The 27,762-nt window shown below is 35.0% G+C and overlaps 2 protein-coding genes across 3 annotated transcripts in view; one reads left to right on the forward strand and one right to left on the reverse strand.

The window, feature by feature from the left end:
• The first annotated feature begins 875 nt into the window (after window positions 1–875).
• plpp2a (phospholipid phosphatase 2a) lies at window positions 876–18,704 on the forward strand. The gene is made up of 6 exons (XM_056394364.1): window positions 876–1,194; window positions 14,648–14,799; window positions 14,897–15,159; window positions 16,217–16,274; window positions 17,175–17,351; window positions 17,809–18,704. The coding sequence occupies exons 1-6, from the start codon at window positions 1,134–1,136 to the stop codon at window positions 17,956–17,958; spliced, it is 861 nt and encodes a 286-aa protein (XP_056250339.1). The 5' UTR covers window positions 876–1,133; the 3' UTR covers window positions 17,959–18,704.
• The window catches only part of LOC130180689 (TLE family member 5-like), a 40,004-nt gene continuing 22,018 nt past the window's right edge, over window positions 9,777–27,762 (reverse strand). The window contains exons 8-9 of one of the 2 annotated variants that reach the window (XR_008829432.1): window positions 12,718–12,822; window positions 9,777–9,925 (exon numbers count right to left, since the gene is read on the reverse strand). The gene's annotated coding sequence lies outside the window, so the exon portion shown is untranslated. Of the gene's footprint in view, window positions 9,926–12,703; window positions 12,823–27,762 lie in introns of both variants that reach the window. The other variant, XR_008829433.1, reaches the window with a different exon arrangement.

Genomic DNA, 27,762 nt, shown 5'->3' on the forward strand with positions numbered 1-27,762 from the left:
TATAATAAATATACAGTATGTACTGACTTTTAATATTAGAAGTCTCACACTGTGGTGCAGAAAATTAACATTAGAATTAAAATTAAGAGTTTAATTCCCACTGAAAAAGGATCACAGTGTGGATTATGCCTTTCATAGACAGATAGCCATCACTTATAGTATTTCTGTTCATATTATGGAAGCTACTGTCCGCCAAGAAGACATAAAACACAGATAAAGTTAAGAATGATAAAGTCAACGTTATGACATATCAAGTGACTTATGACTTTTTATGACTTTTTAAGTGAGATGTTAAATCAGAATCATGAGATTATATCCATTTTTCTTTTACATTTTAGATCAAATTTATGAGTGTGGGAGTCACATGTCTGACTTTATATCTTATCATTTTGACTTACAGTGAATATTTGCACTTTTATCATACCTATCTGTTTTTTTTTCTTGGTACAAATGGGCTTCCATAATGTCAAAGTCTTTAATCTGGCAATTTCCCACACTATTCTGAGATCTCTACTGTTAAAAGTCACCCCGCACAATAAGTTATATTTGAAGTGAGATGGGGTGTGCCATGCCTTTACCAAGAGAGCAATCACCACGTGGTAGAGCCGGGAATTGTTCATGTTTATCAATTGCATGCACTGCGCTACTTGTAAATGACTAACCAAACCCAGAGCAGAGAAAGAGAAAGTGGAAAGAAAGGGTGTAAAGCGTGGGTGGTGGGAGCATCCAGTTTGGAGCAAGAATCTCAGGAAGCCATCCACTGTCAGCGTTGAGCCCTTCTCCCACGACAGCCCTCCCCTCCCCTCCCCTCCGTGCGTAAAAAAGGCAGGCCTACAGGACGCAGCTCCGCGTCCTCTTGTCTGCAGCTCACCTGGAACAGCGCAGTACTGACAGACAGACAGGCAGGCAGGCAGGCAGACAGACAGACAGACAGACAGGCAGGCAGGCAGGCAGGCAGGCAAGCGGACAGGTATACAGAAGAGCCGGAAGAACGAGCAGGTCCGACTTGTCCCGATAGTGTTTTGTCCAAAGCTAGTCCAGGTGTTTCTTACATTACAACTCTCCCCACTGCCTCTTTTTTTTTTTTGTAAACACGATTCATTTATGAAAGTGAAGCGGGCACCGGAGGAAACATGACCGAGCAAGGGAAGAAGCTGATCCTGGTCGTGGTGGATATTCTTTGTGTGTTTTTTGGTGAGTAACCACCCTCCTCCTGTCGACATGGCTGAAAACGTGATTAGTTTCAGACTCTACAGGCTCGTCCTGTGATTTTTGTGCGACTGAATTATAAATTAAATTCCAAACCTACATGAAAATGCTTGTATTGGGAAGTTTGCAGGGTGACGCACGGGATTGGCCAACAGTGACACACACTGATTGATAGATCTGTCACCGGTAATACACATGTTGCTTCATGGATCTTCCTGCAAGAGCAGAGCAAGGGACTAACTCCTGTTAAAAAAATTCATGACCTACATTCAAAAAATGCAACTTGCACGATACTCAGTAGACACATTAATTAGCAGTGATTGTATATTCAGCACAGCAGTAGTCTACAACTAAACTTTCCTATTCATTAGTTCCTATCTTGTTCAAACAGGCCAAAAGGAGTCCTTCCCAATATTGAGTAAGAACACTTGCTGATATCTGACTGTCCGTAAAGAGATTTCTCCTCTGAGATCATTCTGGTTAAGACACAGCACATAGTATCTTACCTCATTATCAGGCTTTCCTATGTGTTGATTTGCTGAGGCCATGATACACTCGCAGTTTGATTTCATAGTGTTTTGACTGCTTATTGGTTCAGTTAGTTGAGTGTAAGAAACCACAAAGTGCAGTTTGGTTGTGTGTCTGCATCTCTACCTGTCTCTTCATTTCTCCGGTGGATAGATTCCAGTCTCTGTGAATGCATTCAAGTTTGTTTTTTTTTTGTACATATTTCCTCCTCCCCCTCGTGGCCCCTTTATTCTTTAAACTTAGGGTGAGGAGGAAGAGCAAAAGATCATGGACAATGAATCTCTCTTGCTGTGACAGTAAAAATCCTGTTTTGGAAATTGTAGACCAGGTTTGTGTGCGTCTGTGTGTGTGTGTGTGTGTGTGTGTGTGTGTGTGTGTGTGTGTGTGTGTTGAGGGTGGGCTCTCTGGTGTTATATGTGCGAGTACAGTGCAGGGAACAAAACGACTTGTTGCGACCTGCTCTGCTCTCTAAGGACGACACAAAGCCATTAACAGAACTGACATCTTCCGGCTTTTTGTGTCACGTCTGTTCACATTTTTTGGCACCGTGGAGTTGACAGAGGTTGTCGTTGAGATGATGGAAAACAGGAGGTTGACAGCAAAGTTGATTTCCCTTTTTTTGGCTTATTTTCTGTAGATGTTTTTAGGAGTGAAATATGGGTTCATAGCTAAAACTTGCCTGCAGTGGAATGTCTGTGAAGGCCATAAAAAACATTGAAGGTTACAGTGTGTGTGTGTCCGTGTGTGTGTGTGTGTGTGTGTGTGTGTGTGTGTGTGTGTGTGTGTGTGTGTGTATGTGTGTGTGTGTGTCCGTGTGTGTGTCCAGTTGTGGACCGATATGGTGAGTGACAGGGAGGAATGATAATGACCGTTCTTCTGTTCAGCTCCCTCTGCATGATGTATGTTCATGTGTGCGTGTACACCTGATGAGGAGTCCACCATCAACGCCCTGCATGTCCATTATTGTAGGGGGAAAAAAAAGGGTTGGAAATGAAAGAATATCTTGATTAAAAATCTGAAGAGGTTAAAAAGCAACATCTGCAGTATACAGAAAACTTTAATGTTAAAGCGACACGTTTTGGCTTAGGCCACAAACCCTGATAAAGGCCACAAGCCAATACTTGTCAGATGAGGAACGATAAGGATTTATAACATGTTGTTTGACTCATTTAGCATAAAAAATGAGTCAAGATATTTCATAAGAAAGTTAATGACGTCCAGAGATAAGAGTCCTTCTCGGAACTCTCTCAAAATCGAGAGCTTGTTCAACATCAAAGCGTACTGTGGCATCATATTCAAGTGATGATTAATGAATAGTCATCTACATATTTCTCAGCTTACAAAGTCTTTGGCTGACTAAGCTTGAAGTTTATCGTTTCAAAGTGTGATGTGTCAGTGATGCACCCTTTTTTTTTTTTTTTTAAAAAGTGAAAACATTTTTCTAAGAGTTGTACTCATGCCACCCATGTTGATATCTACTGTCTGTCAGGAGACAATGGCATTAGTTATCTATACATTTTGGTTTATAAATAAAATACCCAGATAAAGATCAGTGTGTCAGACTCAAATATATTTTAAAACAATATGAGCTCTGTGCATAAGGAAACACTTTAAAGAGAAGCTGTAATTTAAATGTGATGATCAAACTAAATCTCCAATGTAAATTTAAACCAAAAATGTCAGATGCTTGATGGTTTCAGCTTCTCAAATGTTAGAAATTGCTGGTTTTCCTTGTCTGACAGACCAAACAAGACATTTGATGAGCTCTAGTAAATTGTAATTTTTCACATATCAAATTGCTTGATGGTCCAATCAACTTTCCTTAAACCCAAAGATATTCAGTTTACCATCTAATATTTGGTTAAAATTTATTTAAACAGTTAATCAATTATCAAAATATCTGTAAACTAATCGATTGGTTAACCATTTATTGTTTCAGCTCCACAAATAAACTCAGAAAATTCTATCACTTGTATCACTGTAAAACATTTTCAAATGCATCTCGTTGCTTTTTGGACTCGAAGAGCAGTAAATCTCCTGTTGATCTGTGTAAACTAAACTAAACTATCATTAGGTTTGGTGCCCCTCATTGTGTGTGTGTGTGTGTGTGTGTGTGTGTGTGTGTGTGTGTGTGAGATATGGTAGGAATGTGCTGAATGTTCAGATTGTAACTGATCTCTGAATCTGTTCAGTGTTTTAATTCTCCTCTTCCCCTCTGCAGTCAAACCTCCATCCTGCCATTTTTTACCACTGCACAACAGTAGATACAACACAACTTCCAAGTGCACACAGACACAGACACACACACACACACACACACACACACACACACACACACACACACACAAACACTAATGCACACCATATCTCCCTTTGACACTCACAGATACCACAGCAGGAGAACATCTGTTGTTACAATATCAGTCATGAAATTCAGGCTACAGCTACATTTTACATCACAGTAAAATTAACAACATTGTAAAAATGAACTTTTATGAGAACAGGCTGCTCTGTTCATGTTTTGCTTTGTTTCACTTTTTTCCCCACTTTTATTTATTCATTTATTTATTTATTTTTACATGCAGTGTGTCTGGACTCTTTCAAAAGGCAAAAATATTACAAGTGAGAACCAGATCCTTTTGTGACACTGGTCTTTCCATTTAATTTAGTTTCTTTTTTAAAATAATAGTTGGATATTTTTGGGAAATGCTGTGCGCCTATTCGTTTTCATGTGGAGAGTTAGATGAAAAGATTAGTGCCTCTCTCTCTCTCTCTCTCTCTCTCTCTCTCTCTCTCTCTCTCTCTCTCTCTCTCTCTCTGTGTGCGCTAAACATGAAGCTACAGTCTCTAAAGGTCAATAATCAACATGTTATATTTTATATTTAACAATTTGTTGTAAGTGTAAAAAATAAGTGATTTTTCATGGGGTTATGAGCTGGACTATTTCTTGGTTGTAGCCAGAGTTGCCAGCCAATTAGCTAGCATGAAGACTGGATACGGCTAATCTGGCAAGAAATAGTCTGGCACAAGAGCCCCTGGAAAAACTACGTGTTGCGTCTACGCTTTAATTTTGGTCTAGATTAATCAAAAGAGCTATAAGGTGTTAATTAATTAGCTTTGGAGGTGCTGAGATTTTTCTACCTTTGGGTAGAGCCAGGCTATAGCTGTTTCCCTCCTTTTGCCAATCTTAAATATAAAATAGTTCCTCGTTAGGCTCTGTGGTCATGTTTCGCTTACAGACAGGAGAACATGCATTGGCAAGGAAGTGAATAAGTGTATTTTGCAAAATGTCAGACTATTATTATTAGTGTCAGTAAGTATTCTGTTTAGAAAAAACCTTCTGTTTACAGTTGTTTAGGAGCAAATCCATCTGATACAACTGTCTGAACTCACTTCTTTCAGCTTTGACAGTGTTTTGATTTTCTCATTAATAGTGTTTGTACACTGAGAGCGAAGACACTGAAGAGCTGGACTGGCTGCCTTTCTATAAGACCAAGCCCAGCTGTTGCTGCACTTTTCAACCACACAGAGGTCACTGGGTCCATAGTTTCACTATTACTGTTCACTTTTATCACGCTGGCAACTCCTACTTGGTTATGTTCAGATACTTTTATCTGATCCAAAAGAACATTTGATAATGAAACCAATACTTCTCACATGAAGTAGCAGGTTCAAACTAATTAGATTTACAGTTGCAGTTTTTAATTTACAGTACAGGACAAAAAAGGGCCATACAATGCATCCACAATACATTTAATTAACCTTACATTGGTGTCAGGTCAGCGACCCCTAAAACTTAAAAGTGTCATTCTGAAAATTCACATATCAGTTTGAGCTTTGGGCCTTTTTAAGCATTAAAACTTTATTCTAGATTTTTTTTTTTTTTTTTTAACTGTTTAATTTTCTGGATTTTAAAAGTACTTAATATGTTGACACTAACATTAAGCATTTTGAAAGCAACTTGCTTGTTTAATTTGACACTTCTCTGGCTAAAATAGGATGTTGGTGTTGGACAAAGTTGGGTAAGACAGTGAGAAAGTGGCTGTTAATGTAAAAAAAGTGTTTTTTAATTCGTAAGTAATGTTGCATGTGTTCTAAAATATAGATGATAACAGTATAAGGATTGCATCAGTTAATATACAGATAGTTGTTTTATTTAAATGATTGATTGTTTGGTCAATAGATTGTCAGCAAATAGCAAAAGGCCCATCTCAGTTTCCCAGAGTCCAAGATGACACAAGACCTAAATCCCAATATATCGAATTCATTATCACAGAAGATTAAAAAAAACAAAAAACAAACAGCAAGTATTTACATATGACAAACTGGAACCAGGGGATTTTTGCATAAAAAGTACTCAAACCATTACTCAAATGTCTAAGTAGTTACTGATTTAATTTTCTGTCAGACTACTGGATTAATTTACCAGTCGTTTCAGTTCTACATGTGTAGAGTAACATGGAACAGGTCAGTGACACAAAGTTAGTTTGTTGTTGAGGTAAGAATCAGCAGTGAGGAAGTGAAACTGCACCTTGCTTGTGTAGGTGTATTAATACAGCTCCACTCTTACAAGTCATTACAAGCTTGTGATCTAACTGAAGGGTTACAGAAAAGTAATGGTTGAGAGGCAGCACAGTGCATGACTGACGACAGCTGTGCATTTTAGCTCTTAGCCGACATGTTTGAGATGCTCCTTTTTAACAGTTTTATTGACACACATGCACACACATGCACACACAGTATCTGCTTCTGCCAAATATGTGTCAAATTCAAGTTGACAGTGTTGACTTGTGCTCCCTGACATTCCTGTGTCAAAGTGTGTGTGTGTGTGTGTGTGTGTGTGTGTGTGTGTGTGTGTGTGTGTGTGCACGGTTAAAATTGGGTCCCCGGTGGTTTCAGAAGGTCCTTTCAGTGCTGTTGTGGTTTATTGTTGAAGGAAGAATTATTTCTGTTTTCTGTGCCAGGTCAACATCAGCTTTTCAATCTTACTTTACACAAATGAGCTTCAAAGCCATTCAGGATCGATTGCGTCAGAACATTTAATTACTGATGGCGTGGATGTAAGACAAACTAGAAAGTGTTTAGAGAGATCTCTTCAGGCCTCACAATCCTTTAAATTTAATTCAATAACAGAAAATATTAATAGAGGTATAACCTGCATCAAATGCACATTGAAAAATAATCAAGGTGCTGAATTTTGTTTTTCTCCTCTTATTCATAATCACGGTGCATGGGTGGAGTTAAGAAAACAGAGGAATGAGACTTGGGGGCAAGAGTATCTGAGTAGTTTATAGTACATACATAACTGCTGTAGGCAGTGCTAAATTCAAGTTGTTCCACAGGTTATACTATTCAAAAAGAAATGTGATGAATGTAATTCTGCACTTTAAAGTTTACTCAAAAATAGTTCAGCTACTGTCGCTAGTTCATGTATTTGGCAAGTTTCAACTAAGTTGATAACGATACGTATTAATAAATGTTTGCAGACAACGGATTTGTTTTTTCCACCAAAATATCTTGCAGTACAATATCCACTTGCAGTGACTAGAGCATTATTAAACTTTTTTTTGTAGTTGTGTCTAGGCACACATCGCAGACACTACAGTGAGTCGGTGACAGAAAGAGATGAGATGGGCCGATTGGGTTGGAGCTAACTGGTTCTCCTTCAGTAGATTGATAATAAATGGAAACACAAACAAGAGTTAATATCGCTCGAGACAGCTCTTGGCAAGTAAAGGATTTTTTCATGCTTAACTCCCATCGTTTCTTCTAGACTGGAAAGTAAACAGTTTTTAATGCTAATGTTAGCTATGCAGCGACAGCAAACCTTAAAAATACAGCAAATGTTCAGTGAGTTCAGACACAATGTTCATTTATGTTTAATTAAAACCACAATCTTTCCCAAAACGTAACCACAGTGTTTCACAGACGGGACTGTGGATGCGAATCGTAGTCTGGTGTGACAGTTGTGCATTTTGTACGCTCGCCTCAGAAGGACAAACACATGGATTTCAGAAAAACTCCTTTTTTATTGCTTTTCTGGAGGAAGTCCAAACCAAGTCTAATGATTTTCAGGATCAGAGTCTTTCTTTCATCTTTTTTTAACCACTCGTCACTGTTTTAAGTACAGTACTTAGTTCAGTACCAATTTACCAAGTAGTAGATAAACTAATCAAAGTAATCTCTTTTGCAGGCCCAAAAACCAAACAATGCATTCCAGAGCTAGTGGTATTATTGTTTAATGTCGTGACACTCAACCTTTTCATCCGAAAAAAGTTTTGTAACTCCAAATCAGCGGATATACCAAGAAAAAGCTTTTTATCACCCAGTGTCGTGTAGGACTTTCCCAGGAAAAATCCCCAGCCTCACAGGAAGTGATGCTCTTTCTCTGCGTTTGCTGGGAATTAATAGATTAACCCCCTCACTGATGAACAATGATGGCTGTTGTAGGGGGAAAAAAAGAAAAAAAAAACCTTCAATAATTCTTTTTATTTTTTATTTTTGGAAAGCAGTACAGAACAAACACAGCATGGTTTGGCGAGGACTAAAACAGTTGTCAAAATACAAAAAGAAGGATCTTTAAGATAAATATTGGCTTTCTGAGCACCTCGCTGTGATGTGGTACACCAGTAGCGAATCCTCGTTCGCTAACTAACTGTGAGGTTGCCCGGCAGACCCACTAATCTCACCATCACCTGTTTGAGATTTGACATGCAGATCTCAGACAAATGTTCATATACAACACTGTTACCCATTTCTGTCTCTGTTTTATTTCCAGTATATGTCTCAATTATTCAGCTCTAAAGATGGGTCACAGTGAACCTTGGCCACTCATCTTAAGAACTGAATAACAGGAACACTTCCCACTTCCCGATGGGTCAGAGGTCAAGGGGAAGTTGTACTTGTGTCTGATCCCAGATTCCATTGTGTTTATTTTCTCAAAGAGGAATCGGGGGTGCGCTGCTTCCAAAGAAGATTGTGAAAGCGTAACACAATACTTTCCCTTCTTTCTTTTTTTTTATCTCTCCTGCGGACTGAAGTCAAAAAATCTTAGCAGAAAGTGTGTGTGTGTGTGTGTGTGTGTGTGTGTGTGTGTGTGTGTGTGTGTGTGTGTGTGTGTGTGTGTGTGTGTGTGTGTGTGTGTGTGTGTGTGTGTGTTGTGTGTGTGTGTGTGTCTTTTAGAAAGAGAGATTGGAACCAGTCTCTTCATTGTCTGCAGCTGTAAAAGTTCACTGAGCTGGTATTTGTCAGAGCAGTAAAAGCAACAATGCCTCATAATGAAAATACCCCATTACAAGCAAATGTCCCCCAATCAATGTGGGTAGTAGCACAACAAGTATTAGAGTATTAATGGTAGTTTAGTTTTGCTCTGTGGTTAAAAAAAAACAAAAAAAAAACAACAACTCCGTTTTGGGAATTATCAGATAGGTTAAAGAGGGAAAGGAAAGATTTTTAGGAGAGATGCGATGGAAGGAAGGAAGGAAAGGAGGGAAGAAGTTACTGAGGAAGAAATAAAGGAAAAATACTACTAAGCTGAAAAAAAGTCTGTTTTTAAAAGTTCATAAAAGCTCACATTTTTCTGAAAGCTCAGATATATCTGTGCTAAAATGTACAGAAGTCCCTGGAGAAGCAAGCAAACATGGAAGTCTCAGATGAAATCCATTGTTAAAGGTTAATGTGTCCAGCTCTGCAGTAAGACAACCATCACTAAATGCTGAATTATACTCCTCTATCATGGTCATTAACAGTGTTTACTTCCAAGGTAGTACCTTCTTTGATGAACTGCAAACAGACACTCTTTAGACTCTTTTAGACACTCTTTGGTCCAACATCAATAATCACAAATTTGCCTCAAGTGGCTAAATATCAGCTTTACGACACCCTCTGTCCTTAGACTCTTGAATCGAGAAACAAGAAAAAACTTTTCAACAGGAGAAAATGGAGTTCAGGATGAGCAACAGAGGAAGGATCTCTACACAGGCAATAGATGTCATGTGTACAGAATAGAGCCACAATTATGGAGAATAAGGAGGACAACATTATAGACTGTAAACTTTAATAAAGAACATAACGACACTGAGCAACTTCCAGGTGCCGCCAACAGAGAGGACCTGAGCCACATGACCTCCTCGAAACCTAGCACACCATTCACACGTCACCAGGAAGAGTGGCATCTCGATCTTCTCGTCTGTCAGAGAGGAAACATTTTTAAAAAGGTTGAACTGCTCCCTTAAGCACAGTAACTGAGTAAGTTTACTCAGTTATTTCCCACTACTGCATCTCAGACAATATCTATGGAGACCTCTTTTGTACTTTTGTCATTTTTCTTTTGATTTTTAAAGTGGTTTAACCAAACATTCAAATAATACATTAAATTAGTACATTTTTAAAAGTAGTAATATACATTACATCAAATTAAACTCAAAATTAGACAAAGAAGAAGGGGAATTCTGGAAAAACAGTGTATAAAAACACAAAAGAATTTGGGGAATGAACCCGTCTCCCCTCAGCTTGACCCAGCCTGGGATAGGGGAGGCTGCCCCACCATGACAGGCCTATAAAAACATACCAGGCCTTCTGGAATAATAGAGCAGATAAAAACAGCCAGTCCTGCTCAGATAATAGGAACTCTCTGTGGGCTCAGCTCCCAGAGGCTGTTGGAGCATGTTTGATACGAAGGGGGGATCGACTTCCTCACAGAGTCTGTTGTTAAATAAGCTTAGCTGTGTGTGTGTGTGTGTGTGTGTGTGTGTGTGTGTGTGTGTGTGTGTGTGTGTGTGTGTGTGTGTGTGTGTGTGTGTGTGTGTGTGTGTGTGTGTGTGTGTGTGTGTGTGTGTGTGTGTGTGTGTGTGTGTGGTTTTGAAAGGCCATTGCCCAACTCTGTCCACTCACATCTCCACCCTGGCAGTGTGTAGCCACCAGAGACTTGTCAAACATGCAGCCTCTTATCTAAATGTTGTCTTTGCACCCTGCAGAGTAAACAATGGTTGGGCGTCACTTCAAAGAGGAGCTGAGAGCACGCTTGACCTCCTGGAATAATGAACTCTGAGATGTGAGGAGCAAAGTGGGAAGGGGCGCTCCTTTAATGAAAATAAATTGTCTTTAATGAGGAAACTGCTTGTCATCAAAGATCATTAGCGGCACTTCTTCAGAGATGGTCACAAATCACAACTGGCATTAAATCTTCCTTGGGCGGTATCATTATTATTATTTTATAATAACATAAACTATGGGCAGGGCAGACTGATAGCTGCTTAGAGAGACAGTTAATAGAAACACATACAAGCAAATAGAAATGCGTGTACACAATAACAGTTTCATTAATGCAATCCAGAGCAACAAAGCCACTAAACATGACCTGAAAAAACAACCCCTGCAGTATCTACTGCAAGGTTTTTGAATTAAATGCAGTAGATTGTGAGACTGTTGCTTTTATTGTACATATACACACCAGGAAATACTGTACATGTTCCTAAGACTGATAGGTTAAACAAGGTGAACATAGACTTTCTGCTTTGGGCCACCACGCTGCCTCATTCATGCCGTTATGTGCTGGTCTTTCTATTATGAATGAAGTAGTGGGCTAGATTAAGGATGTTTTTCAACCTATAGCTGTTGAATATTGTGTATCCATCTCAGGAGCCATATAGTGTGGAGGGTTCTGCCCTTTAACCAAGCCTCAGGGTTAGATGGGTCGAAATAGGATTTTTATTATATTTTTGCTTTTGCGTTGTGTTTGATCTTCGCTCCTTGTTTCTGAAGCTCTGCAGCTCTTAAACTTGTTTAAGGATAAGTGTAGTGATATTCTATATTTTTGTCATTGTCAACGAATCTCACAAAATGACCAACACCAACAATGAATTCACATGACTAACAAGGATTGACGATTCTCGATATAGCTTGTTCCTCTGGGCCATTGGGCTCCATTGTTAAACTATTAAAAACCCATTACTGAGTCACAGCAATGGACTATGTGACATGTCGCTTCATCACCATGAACATGGGCACTGGTTGGTTTCGAGTTTATCCCATATACACAGTCCTCCTGTTATTTAATCCCCTACGACACAAATTCACCATTTACTCCTGTTTGAGTAAAGTTTCCTTAAAATAACAACATGAATGTATATATCTGGGGCTAAAAAGCTAAAACATTAAAATGCTCTGTGGTGGATAGTAACTAAATGCTGCTTCTCCGTGTTTAGCTTACAAACAGCAGCCTGAGATGCCAACAGGGTCCATATAGTAAAACACAGTCAGAGGTTTTATTTGGTCCTAATACATTAAGAGATTTATAGACAAGCAGCGAAGCTTTAAACTCTGTTCTCTGACACTGGAAGCCACAGACTGTGGGTAGGTCAGTATTTGCAAGACGGACTAACTCCATGTTGTCTTACAATATCATCATCCGCCACCTTTTTTTATACCCTCCTGAACCCACAGCACACCATTAAATATCATATTGTATTAACAAGCATTTTTTACACCCACAGAGCTTTATTTGAAAAATCTGTTTCCAAAGTTGTCAAATGCATCGGGCTGAGTTGTACAAGACGTCTAGAACGCTAACGGTTTATTTACCATGGCTTTCTTTGATACTCTATACACTAAGAATATATTGTATACTGTATAGAAATATATGTGACACTGTCATTCAGTTTGGAAACTTTTTTCAGTGCAACTTAATGTGAAACTTTTTTTATGAATGTATTCACCTACCCACTTCTTATCCTTTCACATTTTCATTTTTAAACTTCCTGCTTAGATACAGCCCACATTCACCCAACCAACTTCATTCCTGAAGGACATGCTTAGTGTATTTTATATTCTTATACGTAGCAGGAAGTGGAGAAGAGGAAACACTGGGTATAAACGTTCCCACCTGGCAGAGTGCAACAGTGTGTATGACCTCAGACTTAATTCACACTCTTCCTCATATCTACACATGACATCACGCCAGAATTACCTTCGCAAAATTACCTGTCTGGGACATGTTTTCCTTTCTGTATTTGCGTGTCCTCGTGCGGTTTCATTTAGTGGCGCCAGTCACAGCGATGGTCGCACACTTTGGAGGAAGGAAGCAATCTTTTAGTAGAAGGAGAGAGAGAGAGAGATCCAGTAAATACACAGCTCCCGCTTACAAAAACAAACATCATCCATCCCCTTACTCTTATTAGCTTCAGCAGTTCAGCACAGAGTTCTGGAAAACAGGAAAACTATTTAAATGTTGTGGTGCAGAAAAGGTCCTGACATCATTCTTGGAGATTAGACTATTGTGCTGCACAGATTTAAGAGACAGCTTTATGTGCCTCTGCTGCTGCTGTGCCAATCTTAACTCTTTTGTTTGCACTAAGAGAAATCGTTAAACCCAATGTTTGCTGTCTGTCTTCCACAAAAAGCACACAGACAGAAACCATTCCTCATTACAGACCTACAAATATATGCATTTTTTTAAAAACCTCTGTAGCTCGTTGACCACGTTTTATCTGTCTGCAGTTTGTATATATGTGCACACTTTATACCTGCAGTATATGAGTGTGTGTCCTGGTTCACTCCTCAGCTCCCAGGCCCTTCACTGTTTAAACGGTGACCCAAGGTCAAAGGTCACGGTTGTCCTGTCCCGCGTGTTTCCATAGTGACAGGCGGTTCTTCCGCAGAGAGTTAACCGCGACGTGCAGAGGTGAAGCTGTTGCCACTAAGCTCTGCCGATGACAAATTAATTTACTTGGCAGAGTCGAGGCTTCTGCCCAAAGCCAAAAGATTAGTCCATCACTGTGTTCTTAGCTGTTTCCTGAGCTGCACCTCATTGTGTTGTGGTTCATGTTTGACTTGTCAATGCAGAGCTGAGGGGTCTTAGCTGCTCTCAGGATGGACCTCCAGCTCTTAACAATACAGTGTGGTTCCCAAAAACTACAATATAACTGATGCAATGCCTGTATTTACGTCTTTGACAGCAGTTAGCTTTTCCTCCACTTTAAACATGCTTTAAGTGACGCTTTGCTTTCTTTTTGGGCCACTTGGGGACAGCATAACAAGCTGTAAACACAATGTCCTGAAGACGTCACCAAATGAAGCATTTTCACTTATAAAACCAGCTGTTTGCTGCAGCTGGAGAGGATGGTGATGAAAGCTGCAGGCCTGGAACCAAAACAATGAGCTGAAAGATGCTAGAATAGATGTGTAGGGAGACTGAAGAGTTTGTGGTTTCACAGAGAGTGACACCTTTAACATTGCACAGATAGATGGATGATAGATGATCGATTCATGTAAAAAAAATAAATAAATAAATAAAAGTGTATCAGTGCAGCTTTAGACTGGGAACCAATGACCTGTTGTTGGGCATATTTTTTTGCTCACATTTGTGGTTTCAGTGAAGGACACAAAACTAAAAACTGTTTGTTTGTTTGTTGTTTTTATAAGTTTTCATCACCTTCACCCAGATGGTAATGTTTTTAGTCTCATTTGCTTGGTTTTTGTATGTTGGTTAGAAGGATGTCTCAAAAACGGATTGAAATGAGGTTTTCCTTTTAAAGCAACAGGGCATTGTTGACACTTATTTTTTCATGAAAAGTTGCATCGACAGTACTTGAACAAGGAAAAAAGTAATCTGAAACATACAATAATATAATACAGTAATCTGTAGCTATGTCTATAGCCTGGTATTGATTAAAGAAATTCAAAATATTTTCTATTATTTAAATAACAAATGTGTCTTTGCAGCTTTAATGGAGTTCTAGTTCTAGTTTTTTTCACATGTCCATCAGCATGGTTTACTCGGTCATTGTATGATTTTGTTTTCATGGTTTCTTTAGCAGTGCAGTGATTTTGTGTGTGTGTGTGTGTGTGTGTGTGTGTGTGTGAGTGCGCTCGTAATGAGGAGAGGTCAAACTGTCATGTCGTCTTTCCCCAGCGGCTCTGCCCTCGGCCATCCTGACGCTCAGCTTCAGCCCTTACCAGAGAGCAATCTACTGTGATGACAAGAGCATCAGCCATCCATACAGGAGAGACACCATCTCCCATGGGGCCATGGCTGCAGTCACCATCACCTGCTCCATAGTCATTGTAAGTCCCCAAGATCATGAGCTCCAAACAATGTGGGCAATCTTTTTTTTTTTTCCACATCAACTGAACACCCATCCTTATACCTCTTCCTCCACAGATCACCACAGGAGAGGCCTATCTGGTGCACACCAAACGTCTCCACTCCAACTCCCAGTTCAACCAGTACCTGTCTGCTCTCTACAAGGTGGTGGGCACCTTCCTGTTTGGAGGAGCTGCCAGCCAATCACTGACAGATCTTGCAAAGTTCACCATTGGTCGTCCCCGTCCAAACTTCTTATCAGTGTGTGCCCCAGTCACCTGTAACGGATATGTGCTGCATATCAACTGTACCGGCAACCCTCGCAATGTGACCGAATCCAGGTGGGCTACACCGCCACCACACCTCCCTCACTGTCTTTTATCATGTACTGAAGTTTGACAAAGTGACTTCAGGTCTTTGGGATTAAAGTTGCTGTGAACTGGTTTAATCTTTGACCATTTAACCATTTAAAATCAGATTAGGTACTTTTGACCTGAGAAATTCTATTTATTTGAAGGGTTTAAAAAATGTCTAACATTAAGAAAATTTACATAATCATTTAATCATATAAAGTTGATAAAATCTTTAAAAAATGTACTTTTGTCAGTTCACAGAGCCTAAGTTGGCACTTCGCAAGTGCTGTTGACCATCAGTCTAAAACAGATAGAAGATATTTAATTTACAATTATTAAAAGATAGAAACTTCACATTTGAAGCTGTAACCAGCAAATATCCTGCATATTTGTTTGATTAAAAAAAAAAAAATTTTTTAACTTTTCAAGCTGATAAAATCAAAATTGTAATATGAGAGTCAATAGCATCAGGAAATGTGTTTGTTTCCCAGATCAATTTTCTGAACTTATTTGACTGATTGCTTAAATACAATCAACAGTGAATGTCAACCAGTATAAACGTGACATCAGGAAATGATTGTTTTATTTTATGTATCATAAGTTACCCAAAGTGATGTTTTAAAATTGCTTACTTAGTCTGACCAACAATTGATTCACAAAAACATTCAGTTTACTGTGATGTAATGTAGAAAACAAGCAAATCTTCACATTTAGGATCAAGCAACTGACTAACTGTACATTTTCAAGTTTTGATCGTGTGGCCCAGTTTGGAGCATTTCATACTAAATCCTACTAGAACCCAGGACTATAATAAACTTAAAGCTTCAGTTAATCCATAAATTCAATTACATCAAAATGTCCTGTTGGAATCAATTAGGAATTGGTGTATTGGTTCCATCATCAGTGTGCAATTCAGTTAAAAAGTATTACATGCATCAAATTGCAGCTCGACAATAATACACTTCATCATATTATTTGAAAATCACTGAAAAGATTTGTGACTTTTGAACATTAATCGTTTCCTTTTGCCGTTTTTGCTCCTCAGGTTATCATTCTACTCCGGCCACTCGTCCTTTGGGATGTACTGCATGCTCTTTCTGTCGGTGAGTGTGTTTGTCATCACATGAGGCTTTCTGTGGCTGTGAAATGTTTGTTTACCAAAAACACCCACAAGTGACTCAAAACAGGAGGAGGTGGTCGTCATGGACACACGGGTCAAGAGTGAAAACATCATTGTTGTAATACTACACACTGTACAATGGACGGAAGATGAGGGACTCAGCGGTTTAATCCCTGTTGGAGAGTTAAGGAGTGAAATACTGAAAGTCTGCTCAAACTGCTAAAGCATCTATTATATTAACTCCTTCAGGAATTAGTAAAATATAATGTATTAAAACAAGACTGAATAATAACAGCAAATTAAAAGCACACATTTTTCTCATCAATGCTAACAAAAAGTTATGGTGATAAGAATACAATGCTTGCAGATATTTGTTTAAATAATTGTAATACATATGTTTTATTAAATTGAGGGGAATTTTAGGATTAATCCAAGGACAGAATTTAAAGATTCATTTGTTAAAATTTGTCCAGAAAAAATCAAAAGAAAAATGAAAAAATGAATGTCAAGAATTATGTTGTTAAAATCCGATAGATCTAATTTCATAATTTTTTTCATGTGGCTTTAATACTTTTCAGTTAGAAGTTTTTTTTTTTCATTAATGAGTAAATTACTTTTTAACTAATCTTAGGATCAAGCTTTCACTTCAGTTGCATACATGTAAATAAAAAAACAAACCTTGTTGGTTTCATAGTTTTTTGTACATACTTAAACTGATATTTCTTTTTGTACAATAAATATGATTTCCAATGAAAAAATCTCTCCAGACAAATGACTTATCCATATACTGTATGTACTAGCAAGTTACAAATCCACAGGTTTAGATTTAGTTACTAGTCGATTTTAAAATGTTGTGTGTGTGTGTTTGTGTGTGTGTGTTCAGCTCTACGTCCAGGCCAGGATGCAGGGGAAGTGGACGCGACTGGTACGACCGACCATCCAGTTCTTCCTGGTGGCGTTTGCGCTGTATGTGGGATACACACGTGTTTCTGACTACAAACATCACTGGAGCGACGTCCTGGTGGGGCTTCTGCAGGGAGCTCTCATCGCTGTGCTCACTGTGAGTTTTACACTGTGCTTCTTTGTCATTTGTACAAAAATAGACAATGTAAATATTCAGATTGTTTTAAAGCTAGGATAGGATTATGGTGCCATAAGGTGAGAAAACTCAATTTAAAATCCTTAATCTCAAAACTTTTAGAATGTGAATGAAGCCATTTGTTTTTAGTTTGATTACTTGTGTTCAACTTCAGAACCTGAAGGCCTGGTTGAGCCTGCTCCTTCTTCCCAAATGAAACAATCCAACCTCACTAAGATCAAAACTTGTCATGCATTTTGGTGATTTTTGTCTTGTTCAGTCCAAAATTTTCCTGTTTGTCAGCTGTTTGGGGCAACTTCCTGCTGATAAAGTGGTAAATACCCATTGGGAAAATACTATGTCTTTCCGTGACACAGGACCTACCAGTACTTCACGTGTATTGTTTTTAATTTAAATGCCCTCATCTCTCTTCTTACAGGTTCGGTATGTGTCAGACTTCTTTAAGCAGCGCCCCCCACCCTGCACACGACCAGACACAGCAGAGATTGAACACCTTGAACGTAAACCAAGCCCACAGCCTCCCGACTCGCAGCATGGAAACCACTACAACTATTCTGGACCTGTATGAGCACATGACTGAACTCGCCACAGCTTCTCTTACTAACCTGGGCCTTCACAATATAACAGCAGCACTGTTACCAAAGGACATGTGACTTGCAAAGAAAAAAAAAAACAAAGACTCATTACAGTAACCACTAGCTGGTAATTCAGACTAGACTTGCTTCACTCTGGGACTCCCCAACAATTTTTCAGCTGGAAAAACTCAAGAGAGGCTCCATCGTCTGTATGTCTTTCATTTTGGGTGTGTGTGTTTCAATCACAATTGATTTGTGGTGTGGTTTTGTGTACATGTGAAGCATGTTGGTCTGTTCGTGTGCAATGATTATATGCATATATTTTTATGATTTTTTTTTTCTGTGCCGAGTTTAGGAGAAGAATATTTCAGATTTGCGCAGGAGAATTTATGCTGTGAGTTTGACTGAAAAGTGAGCAAAGACTGCAGAGATATCTGTAAAAATTTCTAAAATGCCAACGTAAGAATTTTCTGTCCTTCATGAAGTGACAGAACCTGGGAGGCTGAATGTTTTCTACTTTGTTACAATCAGATAAGGCTGTTGTTATTTTACCTACACTGGAGCTCGATTATATCCTGTCCTGCACACTTTTATCTATATATTACTGTTGTTAGAAGATATGCATGTGTAATGATGGGCTGCTTTAACTGCCATTTAAAGACACCATGTATAGTCCTAACCTTTTTATTTTGTTTATAACTACTCTTATCTAATAAATTGTGTAACTTTTAAGAATGTATTACCACTACTTCATGACTTTTTTTTTAGATAAATTTGATTTAAAAAGATTTTAAAAGGATGGTTATGGAGATAGATTTGTTCAATATTATTTGTTCGAACAAATCGAGAATCCATGCGTAAATGTGTAATCTGTAACAATAAAAACCTTCCTCAAATACAAACAATAAATTTGCAAATTCACAAGAATATCTTGCAAATATACGAACAGATTTGGAAATACACAAAAAAAAAAATTATATTTGAATACATTCAATTAATTTACAAATAAATGAAAAGCATTTGTGACTATCTTCCTAACATTTAAAACTTTCAAACAGACATTTGTGAATCATTTTTGTTAAGCAAAAAAGCATTTTTTGATCTCAATTGTAAGCTTGTGGATTTCAATTTTACAGACGCCAAGTTTTGAAACAAACTTTCCGCCAGTCTGAACACAAACTATTAGCCCACAGGCCTACTATTTACAAAATCAAGATCTTGTTTGTATTCACAAAATAAAGTTTTTGAAGTGGCTACATCTGCAATCTGCAGGTATCCCGCATCCTACCTGGAGTGGACATGCCGACTGATCCGCCAGCTGACAATGAGCTCTCCTCCTCACGCCAATTCTCATCACTAACCCACCTCCCCCAAGTCCTGAGAAAGGGCCAAAGCTTATGAACATTTTATATTCAGTTTTTTTCTTTCCAATTTCTTGCACATACACTGGCTAAACCTAGTGTGTAAAACTGCGACAGCGATCTCCCTCTGTCTCTCTCTCTTTAGCTCTCTCTCTCGGAATAAGCCTATATATAATGAAATGTGAAATGAAAACAATAGTCAAGAAAAAAAAACACATAAACGTGCGAGAGCAAACCACGACTTTGAAACATGGTAACAATTGCTGATGTGGCCACAGCTGACCAAAAACGCGTATATGACAGCAGTTTATATGAACGCATATGGATGGTAGGTTTTTTCCTTACTATTCTATGACTTTTTTAATGCCTTACTATACTATATTGTTTTTTATGAGGTGCCATGGTGAATAGTGGTTAGAACTGTGGTCCCAGAGTGTAAGGGTTGTGAGTTCGAACTCGAGGCCTGGGGACCCTCTGTATACACTTTGCATGTTCTCCCTGTGCCTGCATGGGTTTTTTCCGGGTAATCCAGCTTCCTCCCACAATCCAAACGTACATTGCATTAATTGGCAGTGACTTTTTATGCATACTATACTATGACCTTTTAAAGACTTTTTATATTACAACATTTTCAAACCTTTTTATGCCTTTCCATGAAGTGACTATTTTTGACTTTTTATGCCTTTATATACTTTGTCATTTATATACCTTAATATACTTTGATGTTTTCATGACTTTTTATGCCTCACTATACTATGAAGTTTTTATGCCTTATTATACTATGACGTTTTTATGACTTTTCATGCCTTACCATACTATGACATTTTTATGACTTTTTAAGCCTTACTATACTATGACGTTTTTATGACTTTTAATGCCTTACTATACGATGACATTTTTATGCCTAACTATACTATGACGTTTTTATGACTTTTTAAGCCTTACTATACTACCACGTTTTTATGGCTTTTTATTCCTTGCTATATTGTTACTTTTTATACCATACTATACTATGACGTTTTTATCACTTTTTATGCCTTACTATACCGTTTTTATGACTTTTTATGCCTTGCTATATTGTGAATTTAATGCCATATCATACTATGACATTTTTATGACGTTTTTATGCCTAACTATACTCTGACGTTTTTATGACTTTTTAAACCTTACTATACTATGACGTTTTTATGACTTTTAATAACTTACTATACTATCACGTTTTTATGCCTAAGTATACTGTGACGCTTTTATGACTTTTTAAGCCTTACTGTACTATGACGTTTTTATGGCTTTTTATTCCTTGCTATATTGTGAATTTTTATGCCTTACTATACTATGACGTTTTTATTACTTTTTATGCCATGCTATACTATGACGTCTTTTTGGTTTTTATTCCTTGCTGTATTGTGACTTTTAATACCATACTATACTATGACGTTTTTATGACTTTTTATGTTTTACTATACTATAGCGTTTTTATGACTTTTTATGCCTTGCTATATTGTGACTTCTGATGCCATGTCATTTTTATTCTTTGCTAAAGTATGACTTTTAATGCCTTACTATACTATAACTGTTTTTAAGAATTTTTAAGCCTTACGATGATACTATGTCGTTTTTCTGTCTTTTTAAGCTTTACTATACTATGTTGTTTTGATGCCTTATTATACTATGAGGTTTTTATGACTTTTAATGCCATACTATACTATGACTTTTTTATGACTTTTTATGCCATACTATACTTTTACATTTTTTCTGACTTTTTAAGCCTTACTATACTATTTCGTTTTCATGCCTTATTATACTATGACGTTTTTATGAGTTTTTAAGCCTTACTATATTATGTCATTTTTATGACTTTTTAAGCCTCGCCCTATTATTTCGTTTTCATGACGTTTTAGTCCTTGATAAACTATGACTTTTTAAGCCTTACTATACTATGATGTTTTTATGACTTTTTATGCCTTACTATACTGACATTTTTATGACTTTTTAAGCCTTACTATACTATGTCGTATTTATGAGTTTTTATGCCTTGCTATACTATGTCATTTTATGACTTTTTATGCCTTACCATACTATGACGTTTTTATGACTTTTTAAACCTTACTATACTATGACGTTTTTATGACTTTTTATACCATACTATACTTTGACGTTTTTTATGACTTTTTATGCCTTACTATACTATTTCGTTTTCATGCCTTACTATACTATGTCGTTTTTATGACTTTATATGCCTTACTATACTGACATTTTTATGACTTTTTAAGCCTTGTTATACTATGTCATTTTCATGCCTTATTATACCATGACGTTTTTATGACTTTTAATGCCTTATTATACTATGATGTTTTTATGACTTTTTATACCATACTATACTTTGACATTTTTATGACTTTTTAAGCCTTGTTATACTATGTCGTGTTCATGCCTTATTATACTATGATGTTTTTATGACTTTTTATGCCTTACTATACTATGACATTTTTTATGACTTTTTAAGCCTTGCTAAACTATGACTTTTAATGCCTTACTTTACTATGACGTTTTTTTGACTTTTAATGCCTTACTATACTATAAGGTTTTTATGACTTTTTAAGCCTTACTATACTATGTTGTTTTTATTACTTTTCATGCCATGCTATATTGTGAATTTTTATGCCTTACTATACTATGACGTTTTTATGACTTTTATGCCTCACTAAACTGTTGTTTTTATGACTTTTTATACCTTGCTAAACTATGACTTTTTATGCCTTACTATACTATGACATTTTTATGACTTTTAATGCCATACTATACTATGTCGTTTTTATGACTTTTAATGCCGTACTATACTATAAGGTTTTATGACTTTTTATGCCTTACTATACTATGTCTTTTTCATGACTTTTTATGCCTTACTATACTATGCCGTTTTTTTATGACTTTTTATACCATAATATACTATTTCGTTTTCTTGCCTTATTATACTATGACGTTTTTATGACTTTTTATGACTTGCTATATTGTGACTTTTAATGACATACTATACGATGACATTTTTATGACTTTTTATGCCTTACTATACTATGTCGTTTTCTTGATGACTTTTTAAACCTTACTATACTATGACGTTTTTATGACTTTTTATACCATACTATACTTTGACATTTTTTATGACTTTTTAAGCCTTACTATACTATTTCGTTTTCATGCCTTATTATAGCATGACGTTTTTATGATTTTTAATGCCTTACTATACTATGACCTTTTTATGACTTTTTGTGCCATACTATACTATGACGTTTTTATGACGTTTTTAAGCCTTACTATACTATGACTTTTCATGCCTTGTTATAGAATGACGTTTTTATGATCTTTTAAGCCTCACTATACAATGACTTTTTTTAATGACTTTTTATGCCTTTCTATATTGTGACTTTTATTGCCATACTATACTATGTCGTTTTCATGCCTTATTATACTATGACGTTTTTATGACTTTTTATGACTTACTATACTATGACATTTTTATGACTTTTTAAGCCTTGTTATACTATGTTGTTTTCATGCCTTATCACACTATGACATTTTTATGACTTTTTATGCCTTGCTACATTGTGACTTTTTATGCCTTACTAAACTATGACATTTTTATGACTTTTTAAGCCTTACTATACTATGTCGTATTTATGAGTTATTATGCCTTACTATACTATGACGTTTTTATGAAGTTTTTATACCATACTATACTTTGACGTTTTTTATGCTTAACTATACTGTGACGTTTTTATGACTTTTTAAACCTTACTATACTATGACGTTTTTATGGCTTTTTAAGCGTTTTTATGACTTTTTATGGCTTTTTAAGCGTTTTTATGACTTTTTATGCATTACTATACTACGTCGTTTTAATAATGAATATTTATGCCTTACTATACTAGGACTTTTTATGCTTTACTATACTATCACGTTTTTATAACTTTTTATGCCTGACTATACTATGACGTTTTTATGACTTTTTATGCCTTACTATACTATGACGTTTTTATGACTTTTTAAGCCTTGCTACATTGTGACTTTTAATGCCATACTGTACTATGACATTTTTTATGTCTTTTTAAGCCATACTATACTATGTCATTTTTATGACTTTTTATGCCTTAATATACTATTTTGTTTTCATGCCTTACTATACTATGATGTTTTTATGACTTTTTATACCATACTATACTTTGACATTTTTATAACTTTTTAAGCCTTGTTATACTATGTCGTTTTCACGCCTTATTATATTATGACGTTTTTATGACTTTTTAAGCCTTGCTACATTGTGACTTTTAATGCCATACTGTACTATGACATTTTTTATGTCTTTTTAAGCCATACTATACTATGTCATTTTTATGACTTTTTATGCCTTAATATACTATTTTGTTTTCATGCCTTACTATACTATGATGTTTTTATGACTTTTTATACCATACTATACTTTGACATTTTTATAACTTTTTAAGCCTTGTTATACTATGTCGTTTTCACGCCTTATTATATTATGACGTTTTTATGGTTTTTTAAGCCTTACTATACTATGTAGTTTTTATGACTTTTTATGCATTACTATACTATGTCGTTTTAATAATGAATATTTATGCCTTACTACACTATGACTTTTTATGCCTGACTATACTATGATGTTTTTATGAATTTTTATGCCTTACTATACTATGACGTTTTTATGACTTTTTATGCCTTGCTATATTGTGACTTTTAATGCCATACTATACTATGACATTTTTATGACTTTTTAAGCCTTATTATACTATGTCGTTTTCATGCCTTACCATATACTATGATTTTTTAAATAATTTTTATGCCTAATTATACTATGTTGTTTTAATGACTTTTTATGCCTTACTATACTATGTCGTTTTTTTAATGGCTTTTTATGCTTTACTATACTATGACTTTTAATGTCATACTATACTATGACTTTTTAATGACTTTTTATGCCTTACTATACTATGTCTTTTTAATGACTTTTTATGCCTTACTATACTATGACTTTTTTTCGGACTTTTTATGCCTTACTATTCTATTAATTTATTTTGTACTTTTTATGCCTTACTATACTATGACTTTTTTTCAGACTTTTTTTGCCTTACTATACTATGACTTTTTTCAAATTTTATTCCTTAATACACAATGACTTTTTTTCGGACTTTTTATGCCTTAGTATACTATGACTTATTTTTTACTTTTTATGCATTACTATAATATGACTTTTTTTCAGACTTTTTATGCCTTACTATACTATGACTTTTTATGCCTTACTATACTATGACCTTTTTTTTTTACTTTTTATGCCTTACTATACTATTAATTTTTTTTGTACTTTTTATGCCTTACTATACTATGACTTTTTTTCACATTTTATGCCTTACTATAATATGACTTTTTTTTTTACTTTTTATGCCTTACTATAGTATGACCTTTTTTTTTTTACTTTTTATGCCATACTATACTAAGACTTTTTTTTTTACTTTTTATGCCATACTATACTATGACTTTTTTTCGGACTTTTTATGCCTTACTATACTATGACTTTTTATGCCTTACTGTACTATGACTTATTTTTTACTTTTTATGCCTTACTATACTATGACTTTTTTATATTGACTTTTTATGCCTTACTATACTATGACTTTTTATGCCTTACTATACTATGACCTTTTTTTTTTACTTTTTATGCCATACTATACTATGATTTTTTTTCTGACTTTTTATGCCTTACTATACAATGACTTTTTTTCGGACTTTTTATGCCTTACTATACTATGACTTTTTATGCCTTACTATACTATGACCTTTTTTTTTTACTTTTTATGCCATACTATACTATGATTTTTTTTCTGACTTTTTATGCCTTACTATACAATGACTTTTTTTCGGACTTTTTATGCCTTACTATACTATAACTTTTTTTTTAACTTTTTATGCCATACTATAATATGACTTTTTTTTGTACTTTTTATGCCTTACTATACTATGACTTTTTTTCTTTACTTTTTTTGCCTTACTATACTATGACTTTTTTCAACTTTTATGCCTTACTATACTATGACTTTTTTTTTACTTTTTATGCCTTACTATACTATGACTTTTTATGCCTTACTATACTATGACTTTTTTTTTACTTTTTATGCCATACTATACTATGATTTTTTTTCTGACTTTTTATGCCTTACTATACTATGACTTTTTTTTTACTATTTATGCCTTACTGTACTATGACTTATTTTTTACTTTTTATGCCTTACTATACTATCCTTTTTTTTTACTTTTTATGCCTTACTATACTATGACTTTTTTAAAGACTTTTTATGCCTTACTATACTATTACTTTTTTTTACTTTTTATGCCTTACTATACTATGACTTTTTTCTTACTTTTTATGCCTTACTATACTATGACTTTTTTTTTTACTATTTATGCCTTACTATACTATGACCTTTTTCAAATTTTATGCCTTACTATACTATGACTTTTTTTTTTTTACTTTTTATGCCATACTATACTATGACTTTTGTTTTTACTTTTTATGCCTTACTATACTATGACTTTTTTTTTACTATTTATGCCTTACTGTACTATGACTTATTTTTTACTTTTTATGCCTTACTATACTATCCTTTTTTTTTACTTTTTATGCCTTACTATACTATGACTTTTTTAAAGACTTTTTATGCCTTTCTATACTATTACTTTTTTTTACTTTTTATGCCTTACTATACTATGACTTTTTTTTTACTTTTTATGCCTTACTATACTATGACTTTTTTTTACTTTTTATGCCTTACTGTACTAAGACTTTTTTTTTACTTTTTATGCCTTACTATACTATGACTTTTTATGCCTTACTATACTATGACCTTTTTTTTTTACTTTTTATGCCATACTATACTATGTTTTTTTTTCTGACTTTTTATGCCTTACTATACTATGACTTATTTTTTACCTTTTATGCCTTACTATACTATCACTTTTGTTTTTACTTTTTTTGCCTTACTATACTATGACTTTTTTCAAATTTTATGCCTTATTATACTATGACTTTTTTTTTACTTTTCATGCCTTACTGTACTATGAATTATTTTTTACTTTTTATGCCTTACTATACTATGACTTTTGTTTTTACTTTTTTTGCCTTACTATACTATGACTTTTTTCAAATTTTATGCCTTACTATACTATGACTTTTTTTTTACTTTTTATGCCTTACTATACTATGACTTTTTTTTTTTTACTTTTTTTGCCTTACTATACTATGACTTTTTTCAAATTTTATGCCTTACTATACTATGACTTTTTTTTTACTTTTTATGCCTTATCTTTACTATGACTTTTTTTTTTTGACTTTTTATGCCATACTATACTATGATTTTTTTCGGACTTTTTATGCCTTACTATACTATGACTTTTTTTTTACTTTTTATGCCTTACTGTAATATGACTTATTTTTTACTTTTTATGCCATACTATACTATGACTTTTTTTCGGACTTTTTATGCCTTACTATACTATGACTTTTTATGCCTTACTATACTATGACCTTTTTTTTAAAATTTTTATGCCATACTATACTATGATTTTTTTCTGACTTTTTATGCCTTACTATACTATAATTTATTTTTTTACTTTTTATGCCTTACTGTACTATGACTTTTTTTCGGACTTTTTATGCCTTACTATACTATGACTTTTTATGCCTTACTATACTATGACCTTTTTTTTTTTACTTTTTATGCCTTACTATCCTATGACTTTTTTTCGGACTTTTTATGCCTTACTATACTATTAATTTTTTTTGTACTTTTTATGCCTTACTATACTATGACTTTTTTTCAGACTTTTTATGCCTTACTATACTATGACTTTTTTTCAGACTTTTTATGCCTTGCTATACTATGACTTTTTTTTTTTTACTTTTTTTGCCTTACTATACTATGACTTTTTTCAAATTTTATTCCTTAATATACTATGACTTTTTTTTTTACTTTTTATGCCTTACTTTACTATGACTTTTTTATTTTTACTTTTTATGCCATACTATACTATGACTTTTTTTTCGGACTATTTGTGCCTTACTATACTATGACCTTTTTTTTTAACTTTTTATGCCATACTATACTATGACTTTTTTTCGGACTTTTTATGCCTTACTATACTATGACCTTTTTTTTTTACTTTTTATGCCATACTATACTGTGATTTTTTTTCTGACTTTTTATGCCTTACTACACAATGACTTTTTTTCGGACTTTTTATGCCTTAGTATACTATGACTTTTTATGCCTTACTATACTATGACCTTTTTTTTTTACTTTTTATGCCTTACTATACTATAATTTATTTTTTTACTTTTTATGCCTTACTGTACTATGACTTATT

This window comes from Seriola aureovittata, chromosome 13, assembly GCF_021018895.1.
Source record: "Seriola aureovittata isolate HTS-2021-v1 ecotype China chromosome 13, ASM2101889v1, whole genome shotgun sequence".
NCBI classification, from domain to species: Eukaryota; Metazoa; Chordata; class Actinopteri; order Carangiformes; family Carangidae; genus Seriola; species Seriola aureovittata.